Source organism: Carcharodon carcharias, chromosome 4 (genome assembly GCF_017639515.1).
Source record: "Carcharodon carcharias isolate sCarCar2 chromosome 4, sCarCar2.pri, whole genome shotgun sequence".
NCBI lineage: Eukaryota > Metazoa > Chordata > Chondrichthyes > Lamniformes > Lamnidae > Carcharodon > Carcharodon carcharias.
This window is the reverse complement of record NC_054470.1, coordinates 63982431-63995349: the sequence shown is the minus strand read 5'-3', so window position 1 is coordinate 63995349 and position 12919 is coordinate 63982431. Positions and strand designations below refer to the sequence as shown.

The 12919-nt window shown below is 43.8% G+C and overlaps 1 protein-coding gene across 2 annotated transcripts in view; it reads right to left on the bottom strand.

The window, feature by feature from the left end:
* The window catches only part of zcchc7 (zinc finger, CCHC domain containing 7), a 325014-nt gene that overhangs the window by 68128 nt on the left and 243967 nt on the right, over positions 1 to 12919 (bottom strand). For both annotated transcript variants that reach the window (XM_041185240.1, XM_041185239.1), the window contains exon 6: positions 12828 to 12863. In XM_041185240.1, coding sequence (XP_041041174.1) covers positions 12828 to 12863 — 36 coding nt within the window. The remainder of the gene's footprint in view (positions 1 to 12827; positions 12864 to 12919) is intronic.

Genomic DNA, 12919 nt, shown 5'->3' with positions numbered 1-12919 from the left:
ATCAAACCCGCTGACAAGGGTGGTGCTGTTGTTGTCTGGCGCACTGACCTCTACCTCGCGGAGGCTGAGCGTCAACTCGCAGACACTTCCTCCTACCTCTCCCTGGACCATGACCCCACTATTGAACATCAAGCCATTGTTTCCAGGACTGTCACTGACCTCATCTCCTCTGGGGATCTCCCTCCCACAGCTTCCAACCTGATAGTCGCCCAACCTCGGACGGCCCGCTTCTATCTCCTACCCAAAATCCACAAACAGAACTGCCCCGGTAGACCGATCGTCTCAGCTTGCTCCTGCCCCACAGAACTCATTTCTCGTTATCTTGACTCCCTTCTCTCTCCCCTTGTCCAGTCCCTTCCCACCTACATCCGTGATTCCTCTGACACCTTACGTCACATCAACAATTTCCAGTTCCCTGGCCCCAACCGCTTCCTCTTCACCATGGACGTCCAATCCCTCTACACCTCCATCCCCCACCAGGATGGTCTGAAGGCCCTTAGTTTCTTCCTTGAACAGGGGCCCGAACAATCCCCATCCACCACTACTCTCCTCCGTCTGGCTGAACTTGTTCTCACGCTGAACAATTTCTCCTTCAACTCCTCTCACTTCCTCCAAATAAAAGGTGCGGCTATGGGTACCCGCATGGGCCCCAGCTATGCCTGTCTCTTTATGGGGTATGTGGAACATTCCTTGTTCCAGTCCTACTCCGGCCCCCTTCCACAACTCTTTCTCCGGTACATCGATGATTACTTCGGTGCCGCTTCATGCTCTCGTCGGGACTTGGAAAAATTTATTAATTTTGCTTCCAATCTCCACCCCTCCATCATTTTCACGTGGTCCATCTCTGACACTTCCCTTCCCTTCCTTGACCTCTCTGTCTCAATCTCTGGTGATAGACTGTCCACCAATATCCATTACAAACCCACTGACTCCCACAGCTATCTCGACTACAGCTCCTCACACCCCGCTTCCTGTAAGGACTCCATCCCATTCTCTCAGTTCCTTCGCCTCCGTCGCATCTGTTCCGATGATGCTACTTTCACAAACAGTTCCTCTGACATGTCCTCCTTCTTCCTTAACCGAGGTTTTCCACTCACGGTCGTTGACAGGGCCCTCAACCGTGTCTGGCCCATCTCCCGCGCATCCGCCCTCACGCCGCCTCCTCCCTCCCAGAAACATGATAGGGTCCTCCTTGTCCTCACTTATCACCCCACCAGCCTCCGCATTCAAAGGATCATCCTCCGCCATTTCCGCCAACTCCAGCATGATGCCACCACCAAACACATCTTCCCTTCACCCCCCTATCGGCATTCCGTAGGGATCGCTCCCTCCGGGACACCCTGGTCCACTCCTCCATCACCCCCTACTCCTCAACCCCTTCCTATGGCACCACCCCATGCCCACGCAAAAGATGCAATACCTGCCCCTTCACTTCCTCTCTCCTCACCGTCCAAGGACCCAAACACTCCTTTCAAGTGAAGCAGCATTTCACTTGCATTTCCCCCAACTTAGTCTACTGCATTCGTTGCTCCCAATGTGGTCTCTTCTACATTGGAGAGACCAAACGTAAACTGGGCGACCGCTTTGCAGAACACCTGCGGTCTGTCCGCAAGAATGACCCAAATCTCCCTGTCGCTTGCCATTTTAACACCCCACCCTGCTGTCTTGCCCACATGTCTGTCCTTAGCTTGCTGCATTGTTCCAGTGAAGCCCAATGCAAACTGGAGGAACAACACCTCATCTTCCGACTAGGCACTTTACAGCCATCCAGACTGAATATTGAATTCAACAACTTTAGGTCGTGAGCTCCCCCCCCCATCCCCACCCCCTTTCTGTTTCCCCCTTCCTTTTCTTTTTTTTTTCCAATAAATTATATAGATTTTCCTTTTCCCACCTATTTCCATTATAAAAAGAGAATTTTATTTATTTATTTATTTTTTACATCTTTTATGCTCTCCCCCCCCCACTAGAGCTGTACCTTGAGTGCCCTACCATCCATTCTTAATTAGCACATTCGTTTAGATAATATCACCAACTTTAACTTTAACACCTATGTGTTCTTTTGTATTATTGTTGTTGACATCTTTTGATGATCTGCTTCTATCACTGCTTGTTTGTCCCTACAACCACACCCCCACTCCACCTCTCTCTCTCCCTCTCTCTCTGCCCCCCACACACACACCTTAAACCAGCTTATATTTCAACTCTTTCTTGTACTCGAACTCAAGTTCTGTCGAAGGGTCATGAGGACTCGAAACTTCAACTCTTTTCTTCTCCGCCGATGCTGCCAGACCTGCTGAATTTTTCCAGGTAATTCTGTTTTTGTTTTTGTTTTGTGACAATGTCATATTCTGTTTGTGATGTTGATTGAGCAATAAATATTGGTCAAGACTCTGGGGATAACTCTCCTGTCCTTCTTTGAAACAGTGCCATGGAGTCATTTATGTCCATCTGAGAGAGCAGACAGGGCCTCAGTTTATGGTCTCATTTGAAGGACAGCAGCTCCTACAGTGCAGCACTCATTCAGTACTGTATTGTAGTGGGACTGACTCAAAGGTAAGATTGCTACCAACTGAACCATTGCTGATGAAACAAAAAACAAAACAAACTCTATGTCCAAGAGCTGTAAAAAATGGTCACTTCTCACTGAGTACTGGCCTCTACTTGTGAGTGTTGGGAAGCTCAGATGTATTCAATCTAATCTCTAGAAGACAAAACACAAATCTATTCTACATTCACTTTATGACAAGATGAAAGTTATCTTCAAAATTAAACAGACAAGGCAAAAACCATATAAAAGATTCAGAATACCAAAAATAACACAAATTCCTCTTAAACAGAAACAAATGCATGATATAAATGTTCAAGGTATAAATGTTTAAATATCACGACCACAGCAGAATTACAGTTCCTAAGTTTTCCAATCATCTGGTATTAACCTGTGCATTACTCTGTTATAGAACCACAAAGAACAAGTCTACCTCTGAACACACATTTTCTGAAGGAAAATTTTTGCATGTGGTCACAGTACGGCAAAATACAACTCAACAAAGCCTTGAAATTTTCTGTCAAGGTGCAAGGAATCTTTTCCCCAGTAGATGGCAGCATGGATCTTAATTATGAACCACATTTGTGTAGATGTCTGCAGAGCCTTTGCAGAAAACTACATCTTCTTTGCTCAATATGGAATTAAGAACACTTAGTCTGTTGTAGTTGATCCTCCCACAATCTCAGTTGCAAGCCCTTACTGCAATATCAAAGCTAACAACACATCCTTTTGTAAATGAATTATGAGAAGAGGGGAGTGTGAGCCCATTAAAAACAGATGCAGGTGATACTATGATTGACATGAAGGAAATGGAGGAGTAGCTCTTATGGTAAAGGATAATATAGGGCCAGTAGTGAGACAGGATCTTGGCTCAGGAAGTAGAATTACTATGGCGGAGATTAATAATAACAAGGGTCAAAAAACGGGGTTTGTTAATAGGTCCCTTCACAGTAGTTATACCACTGGACAAAGCATAAAGCAAGAAATAGGTTGAGCTTGTTATGAATGGGGATGTAATAATTGTGGAAGTCTGGGGGATTTTAATCTTCATATAGACTGGACCAATCAAATCGACAAAGATGGTCTGGAAGGCCAGTTTGTCAAATGCTTTCATGACAGTTTCCTGGAACAATACTAGAGATAAAGCTATTTTAGATCTAGCATAGTACATTGAGGCAGAGCTAAACAGCAGTCTCATTGTAAAAGATCCACTGGGAATAAGTAATCATAATACAATTGAATTTCATATTAAGTTTAAAAGTGACAAACTCCAGTCCCAAATAAAAAATCTTCAACCTTAAGTCAATTATATAAGTATGAGGGGAGAGCCGGTTAAGGTGGATTGGGTAAATAGGCTTAAAGATATGGTCATAAATGAACAGTGGGAAGCATTTAAAGAAACAATTCAAAACATTTAATAAAAATAGTTCAATTAAAAATAAAAACTCAGTAAGAAAGATTAATCTTCAGTCTACAAATGAAGTTAAAAATAGTATTAGATTAAAAGGAGAAATTGATAATGTGGCAAAGAATAGTAGTAAGCCTGATAATTGGGTGTTTTAGAAAGCATCAAAGGGCCACCAAATAATTGATAAAAAAGGAGAAAATAGAATGTGAGCATAAACTATTAAAACAGATTGTAAGAGCTTTTCCAAGTATATAAAAAGGAAGAGAGTAGTTTAAGTAAATAGCGATAGACTCAGGAGAAATTATCATGGAAAATGAGAAAATGTCAGCAAAATTGAACAAATATTTTGTATCTGTCTTCACAATAGAAGTCACAAGTCAAATACCAGAAATAGACAATAACCTAGGGGCTAAAAACCGAGTGAGGAAATTAGGGACATTTATATCAGCAGAGACAAAGTATTGGAGAAACTAAACGGGCTAATATCCAACAAATCCCCAGGACACATGGCATACATGCTAGGATTCTAAAAGAGTTAGCTACAGAGATAGTGGATGCGCTGGCTATGATTTTCCAAAATTTCCTAGATTCTAGAATGGCCCTAGCAGTTTGGAAGTTAGCAAATGTAACATCGCTATTCAAGAAAGGAGGGAGAGAGAAAACAGGGAACTACAGGCTAGTTAACTTGACATCAGTCGTCAGGAAAATACTGGAATCTATTAAAGGAAGTCTTAATAATGCACTTTGAAATGATCAGAAAAAGTCAACTTGGTTTTACAAAAAGGAAATTCTGCTTGATAAATTTATTAGAGTTTTTTGAGGACTTAACTAGGAGGGTAGATAAAGAGGAACCAGTAGATGTAATATACTTGGATTTCCAAAAGGCATTTGATTAGGTGCCACACAAAAATTTAATATGCAAGATAAAGGCATGAGGAATTAGGAGTAATAAAGTAGCATGGATAGAGGATTGATTAATAGGCAGGAAGCAAAGTGTAAAGATAAATGGTGCAATTTCAAGTTGGCAGGCTGTAAGTGGTGGAGTACCGCAAGAATCAGTGCTGAGGCCTCAGATATTTCCAATCTATATTAATGACATAGCCGAAGAGACAGAGAGCAACGTATCTAAGGTTGCTGATGATACAAAGCTAGGTAGGAGTAAAAGCTGTGAGGTGGACAAAGAGGCAGCAAAGAGGTATAATGGTCAGTTACACAAAGATAAAAGGATAAGTGGATGTTGGCCTTAACCAGCAGACAACTGGAATTTAAAAGTGAGGAAGTGATGCTTCAAAAGTACTGAGTCTTGGGGCTGAATAGTCCTAGATTTGGACTTGGTGCAGTAGCGGGTGAGAAAAAGGATGTTTAACTTGCTGGCTGCAAAGGCGGCTTTTCACACCGTATTGTCCCAATCTTGCCTCACTAATCATGTATTCCCAGGAAACACACCAGGCATCATCTCCTTCGCCCGCCCTGCCGTCACGTCAGGCCTTCAGTAAACCAGGTGCCATTTTTAAAGGCCGACCCTGCAAAGAGCTAACACGCTTCAAAGGATAGGACCCTGCTGCGAACTGATGGCTGCCAAAGGAAGGAAACATGCCGCCCACAGATTTAGCTACGCCTCTCTCAAGCGTCTATTGATGCAGTGGAGGCTCGCTGCAAAATTCTCTTGTGCCTGGAAGACCCGTCACAGTGCTTACCCACACCCTCCATCAGCGCAGAGACACACACCTCAGTGGGACCTAGATCCAGAGCAGGCTCTGGTTCATAATCTGGTGGTCACCACATGGACATGTGTCATCAACAGAAGGAAGCAAGTTCAGCTGAGCTCCATGGCACTTGGAGGACTGCTGGGGAAAAGGCATCTGTGAGGTCCGAATTAGATGATGAGCCTCTGGATTTGGCCTTCCAACTCATCATGGAGTCAGCAGAAGGCGGGGGAACGTCATACAGAGCTGTTGGAAGTCCTCAACAGAGTTGCACACAAGTCGGAAGAGAGCATCTGCCTGCTCTCTGATGAAGTGGTGCCCACACGTGCATGTATGGAAGTCTCCATGGGAAGGATGGCAAATGCCATCGCGATCCTGATCCAGAAGAAAGCAGAGATGCGCGCAGACCTGAACTCTATCACAGTAGCCATGGATGAGTTCCTGCAGTGGCAATGCGAGGGGGAAATGGGGCACCTCAATGGCCCTCCAGGTGCTCCTTCCCTTCAAGGAGTCAGGCTGGGACCCTCGGGAACCTGAAGGGAGGAGAGGCAGCTGGACACTCCTGGATCATCCAATTAGGAGTCTCAGAGGCTATCTTCTCCCTCTGAGTCCCCTTTGCCTGTGACCCCCTCAACCTCATCTTCTGTCACTGCAGAGGAAGCAGCTGGCCCACAGGAGGACAGCCAAAGCAAGCTGGGGTCCTCAAGGCCTCAGTTCTCCAGCGGATGCATGTTGAAGTCATCAGAGGCAACAGGGCCAACAATTGCACAGGCTGTCTCCACCGCTGCTGCGGATGTCAGGGCAGCACCTGGAAGAAGTGGTAGGCCTAGAAAAGTTAAGAATTTCAGATCACATGCGGCTGCATGGATGAACACATTTTGTCACTTTATAATTGGAAAATATATTCACTTTCACTGAATAATGTGCAATGGTGTCTTTTAGCTTCATTTACAGGCTTTGCGAGTCCTCCCCCTGCATCACCGCCAACCCCCACTCCCACGCTAGCAGTTCAGCTGCACGCAGGAAGCCCACGAGTGATTCTGGAGGGAGAAGTGTGTGGGGGGCAGGGCCTTTCAGAGCTTTGTGCAAGCACTCTCCCAAGCACGTGGATCCTTCCTCCATCACATTCATCTCAATATTCTGAGCTTTTTCAATGCTGCATGTTGGGGTTCGCTTTCAGTTGTCCATCTGAACTGACCTGCATCTCCGCCCACCCACTGATCACACTCCCATGCAGTACCTGTTCCCACCCAACATGAGGCTCCTTTTACCTTCAATTTTAGAAGCATGGTACTGGTGAAGCTTGTCTTTAGATCTCCAGTCCTTTCCCCTCCCCCAGCCACCCTGTTCTTTCCCCTGATGCTGTCGGGCCCCCTGGCATCACCTACCAGCCAGAATCCTTTTTCCTGGGATGTCCAGATGAAAGTGCACGTTCCCTACTTGCCTGAGAATCCCATCCCCATCCACATTGACCTCCCTGACCCCAACCTCCTCTTTCCCACCCCCAGGGTACGTATCTGCCTCCTAGGCCCCACCAACCACCCTCGCCGTCCCTTCTACTGCTTTCATCGCACCCTCGCCCTCCCAACCCATCAGCTCACTCTGCCCTCCCTTTCTCACCATTCCGTCCTACCATACCCAACCTCATTTCGCTCCCCAGGAGGCAGTCATTAACTCCACAGACCCCTCCCTTTCATGTTCACCTGGACATCTCCCTGCCTTACTCCCTCCTCTCCCCAGACTCCTTCCTTCCCTGAACTCCACCCCCCCTCTGAACTAGTTTTTCTCCCTGAAATCCTGACCCCCTCCGAACTCCTTCCCTTACACCTACCTCCCCCTTATATCTGCCTCCCCAGTTGCCACATTCTTCCCATTACACCCTCCTCTCCCCATTCCGCCCTCCCCCCATCCCAACCTCACCCACCTGACACCATCGTTCGTCCCCTCCAAACTCGTTCCTCCCCTGAAGTCCTGACCCCCCTCTGAATTCGTTCGACCCCCTCCAAAGTCCTCCCCCTCCTGAAATCCTTTCCTTAAACCTTCCTCTCCCCTTCCACAACCTCCCCAGTTGGCGCATTCTCATTGTTACATCCTCCTCCCACCCTATACTCCCCCCCACGACACCAACATTCCCCCCTCCCAACCTCACCAACCCCGGCCCTGACTGCCCCGGTACGCCTTCCTTTCCCAGTCAAACCTACACCTTCCTCTCCACCCCTTTGACAATCATCCATAGCAGACCATGGCCAAGACACTGATGTCCCGAAACAGACCTCAACTGTGACATTCCATCTTCTGTGAGCTACTTCGTGGTGGATCCGTGTCCATGAGAATGCACGTTCCTCCAGAGTCCAGTTGCTGTCAGGCTCCAGCATATTCTGCGCCTTGGATGTCCACGATCTGCGCAAGGCCCTGGCGGTAAGTCCCGACTTCTGCACGTCAAGACGTGTTCTGTACTGGCATGTTTTCCTATCGACATGGGCAGTAAATTTGATGTGGAGGAATGGCTCTGGCAACAGGGGTTATTATGAAATGCAGATGTATGAAAATGAAGCTCCCGTTGTGCGGCATTTGGAAACATGGCCCGCTATTGAAGGGGCAAAACAGATGATCGCAAACTGGTTTCACGGCATGAAACAGATTTTTGGCCTTCCCGCCATATTGTCCACTCATGGATGTCATGACACCCGACGCCAACTGGCACAGAAAATTCTGGCCTTGGTCATACGCCATCCCTGTATTCAGTCTTTCAGCTCTGACAAGGTATATTGGTCTTGGAGGTAGTACAGCAGAAATTTACCAGCATGTTACCAGGGTTTGAAGTATCAGCCATCAGTGGGTAGCACTCTCACCTCTCGAGTCAGAAAGTTCTGGGTCCCACTCCAGAGATTTGGGGTTGGATTTTACCTCCCCCCCCCACCGAGCCAGCAGGTTTGAAGGCAAGGGGCTAATTAAATCCATTGGGCAGCCTGCCCTCCACCTACCCACCTGCCCCTGGGCCCACCGTAATGACACCAGCGGGGGTGGCATCAGGCAGTCTGCCTGCCAGTGGGCAATTATTTCCCACTTAAGGGCTTCATCCCGCTGCCACTGGAATTTAACCAATGGTAGGAGAGACCCACATCAAGCAGCCAGCGCAGCAGGTTTCCCTGCACAGAGTGGAAGTGGGGGGGAATCCCTCCTTAACAGGCCCCCAGACCCATCGGAGGCATACCCAAGTTGCCTTTCCCCTCCATTGGCCTCTCAAGCCCCACACCCTTGCCAGGGCCTGCCAGTTGGGCACTTGATGAGGCCTTCAAACACCTACCCAAATTCCGATCCAAAACATCATATGCCTCCGTCCCAGAGTCCAGGATAGCTGCCAGCCTCTAATTGAATGGCAGCTCTCTGAAGCGGGACTTACTGTTCTTGAGAGGTGGAAATCCTGCCTCTAGCCTACTGGCCGTTAATGGCTGTGGGGCAGCCGGTGTGCCCCTTGGTGGACTCCCTGACAACTTTTTAGCTGGGGTGAGGGGGGTGAAATCTGGTGCCTTGCAAAATTCAGCCCTTGAGCACAAAATTCTAAGCTGACATTACAGTGCAGTATTTGGGGAATACTGCATTGTTGAAGGCGTTGTGTTTTGGATGTGATGTTAAACTGAGGCCCCATCTGCTGTTGGATGTGAAAGGTCCCATGGACCTATTTCAAAGAAGAGCAAGGGAGGTATCCCTGGTATCCTGGTCAATATTTATCCCTTAATCAACATCACAAAAACAAATTATCTGGTCATGATCACATTGCTGTTTGTGGGAGTTTGCTGTGCACAAATTGGCTGATGTGTTTCCTATACTGCTACAGTAACTGCTGTTCAAAAGTACTTTATTGGCTGTAAATTACTTTGGGATGCCCTGAGGTCGTGAAAGGTGCTGCACAAATAAAAGTGTTTCTTTCAGTTAAATTACAAGGACAGGTTGCATAAACATGGTTCATATTCCTGTGAGTTTAGGAGGTTGAGGAGTGATCTAACTGGGATGTTTAAAATGATAATGATAGGCTAAATGAAGCGAAATTATTTCTCGTGATAGGGGAATGAAGAAAGGGGGGTCATAATCTTAGAATTAGAGCTAGGCCAGTTAACGGTGAAATCAGGAAGCACTTTTACAAAGGATAGTGGAAATCTGTAATTCTCTCCCACAAAATGCTATGGATGCTAGGTCAACTGAAATATTCAAGACTGAAATTGATACATTTTCGTTAGGTAAGTTAAAAAGAGATAGGGAGCAAAGACAGGTAAATGGAGTTGAGGTACAGAACATCTATGCTCTAACTGAATGGCAGAACAGGTTTGATGGTTGAATGGCCTGCTCCCAATCCCACGCACTTAAGTATTCACATTACTGCATCATTGCTGTTCAAATACATACCAGCACATAAAGTTTGTATAATATATTAGCAAGGTTTTATCCATATGTGACTATATCTCAGCAGGCGAAAATCTATACTATTTACATTAGGCCGCATGATGCTTCTGCTGCAAATGTTACAGTAAATGATCATCAGGATTTTTGTGACAGTGAATGTATTCCAAAATCAAAGCTCACTGAAGTGTGTTTCTCATGCAAACCATAATACTTCAATGAATAACCTGGCACACAAGTTATAATATGGATCTACACTGCAATATGCAAACCTGCATTTACTTCATAGCTATTTTAACTTTTATTGAAGTTTTAATTATATTTGTCTTCTGTTCCTTTGTGATAATGTGGACAGCATGAGATTTACAGTGAACACAGTGTGCTCTTAAAAATACAGTCTTTAACTGCATTGAATCATAACTATATATTGCTTGTTTGGTGCAAATCAAAACATGGCTCATGAACAAATAAGCAATCTTAATGCATATTATCATACAATTACTGGTACCTCAGTGATGTTCCAAAATAAACAGTTGAACGATTTTTCTGGCTGAATGCTCAACTTAAAGAAAGGTAGCTGTTCCATACGGAATGCAGAAAACATACACTTATTGTATTTAAAATCAAATGTTAGTGAATCGTATATAGGAAAATGTATATTAAAATGTTTTCATTTGTTTTAATCTTCTTTGAAGAGTAAAATATTCATTTATACTATTCAAATACATAAGTTGCATCCAATGGCTTCGCAAAGAAAAAAATAACAAATTGATGGAGTCCTTTGAAAGTCATTAACATTTTTGCGCCATATCCAAAAATCAGCGGATTTCATTTTTTTCTTGTTCTTAGCATTATGGCCTGTTCATGTGATTTGTAATTCTGAATTCTACAAAAGAAATTTGTTTTTTCAGAATATACGATTACAGAAAATCTGATGGAAAAACAGATTTGTCAGGAGCTGTGCAAGTCCTCTAGCCCCTCAGAATGTTAATTCAGGAACTGCCTTTTTAGAAAGTGACACTAATGTAAACATGTCCTGTAGGAGGATCTTTCTTATTATGACAGCGTAACCATGCCATTCCCTTTTTTATCTAATATACTGCAGGCTCTCAATTTTATTTTTATTTACACACTATTCATGAAAATTGTGATTTTTTAATTAAGACCGTGGGGGCTTTTTGAGGGCCTTTTTACCTGCTGCTGTAAGAATGCCGACATATCCTGAGGTACATAGATCACAGAAACTGCAGTGACAGATCCAGTAACCAAGAAGGATCTAACCAATTTCAAATCTTCAGGTATTGTTTGCGTGTTATTATAATACACTTCATTTTTTCTGGTAGGGGTTTACAAAAGCATCTGACACAGTTGAATTTCAAGTCACTGTGGCACTGTTTCGGCATGTAGAGGATGTGATCAACAGCTCATACTTTGCCATTACCAACAAAAAAGCATGCAATTCATTATTCATAGTGTCACCTCATGCAAATTAAAGTTTTACAAATTACTCTTAATTAAAAAGAAATCAAAACAATAGGAATTAGATGGGGGCTTTTAAACAAAATGATGTAGATTACGAGACAAAATAATAAAGTATGGATCACTTTATATTTATGGGTCAATGTCACAATCAAAAGAAAGTTATATCTTATGTCGGTTTTACTGATCCAGGATTTTATGTTTTCTGCAATAAATCTCATAATTTAGTTTAATTAATTCTAAGGTAAGATTCATGAGCAAACCTATACTGGAATTAAAATTCAAAAAGGGTCAGGCTGCTTTGAGGCTTGTGTCCTTTTTGCACATAGCTGAAATAACATTTTTGTTACTTGCAACAAAAAAATCTAATGATCATAGAGATTAAAGAAAGTATGCTTAACTTAGAAATAAAAAGCATTACTTCAAAGGGTTCAGGAACTGTACACATGGAAGATCACTCATCATTTTAAATGGATTTAGCTGCCTTGATCGAAGACACTGATGTTTTTGCTAAGCAACTTCCCTATAGAGTTTACTTCATTTTGGGATACTGCTCTTTTGACAAAGGCCTGACATCAGTCGGTTGCCAAATCTAGCAGCTCCAGCAATTAAATCAGTCAGTTACTGGAGGACATAGGCTCGAAAATTTAACATAGTCATAACATAACATAATTCCACTGGTGGGTTTTCCATATTTCCTTCAACTTTTTAGCATGGCAATCAGAATGAACTCAAATGTGGACCATGGAATTTAAAATATTCTTCCATAAAATATGAGGACAGCAGGAGTATCACTTGAGGTGTGTAATCTAACATGGCTGCACAATCAAGTAAGGAAATCGAATTCTCCTTGAATATTCTGAATGGAATGAACTGCACAAAGACAAAGGCGATTGCGCTCAGGACTATTTTGTATTTCTTAATAAAATAAAATGAATGCAATCACAGAAGGAACAGACTCCCATCTATTTATAACAGGTATATGTGCTTCCTTGCCATGCAATCAGCAGTGCTGGCAAATATCCATTTTATTTAGTGGATTCTACCTGAATATATCTTTTTCTGGGCATAGTCTTTAAAAATGAGCAACATGATACAATAATTGCTGCTCTACTGATACAACGCCATTCTTTGACACACCATTGCAACTACATTCACATGCCAAGTCATAGAACACAAAACTAAAATTACTGATTTGTCTGTGATAATCCATTAAAAATGATAAACTGTGACAGGCAAATTCTCCTACAGTAAAATTAAAATGAGGTTTTAGTAAAAATATATTTACCGTTAAATGGTACTGTCTCCATATTTCAGGGCAAGCCTATAAGATAGGGAAAGAAACACCATCAACTCAAGGCAAGTGATACACCAGCTTAA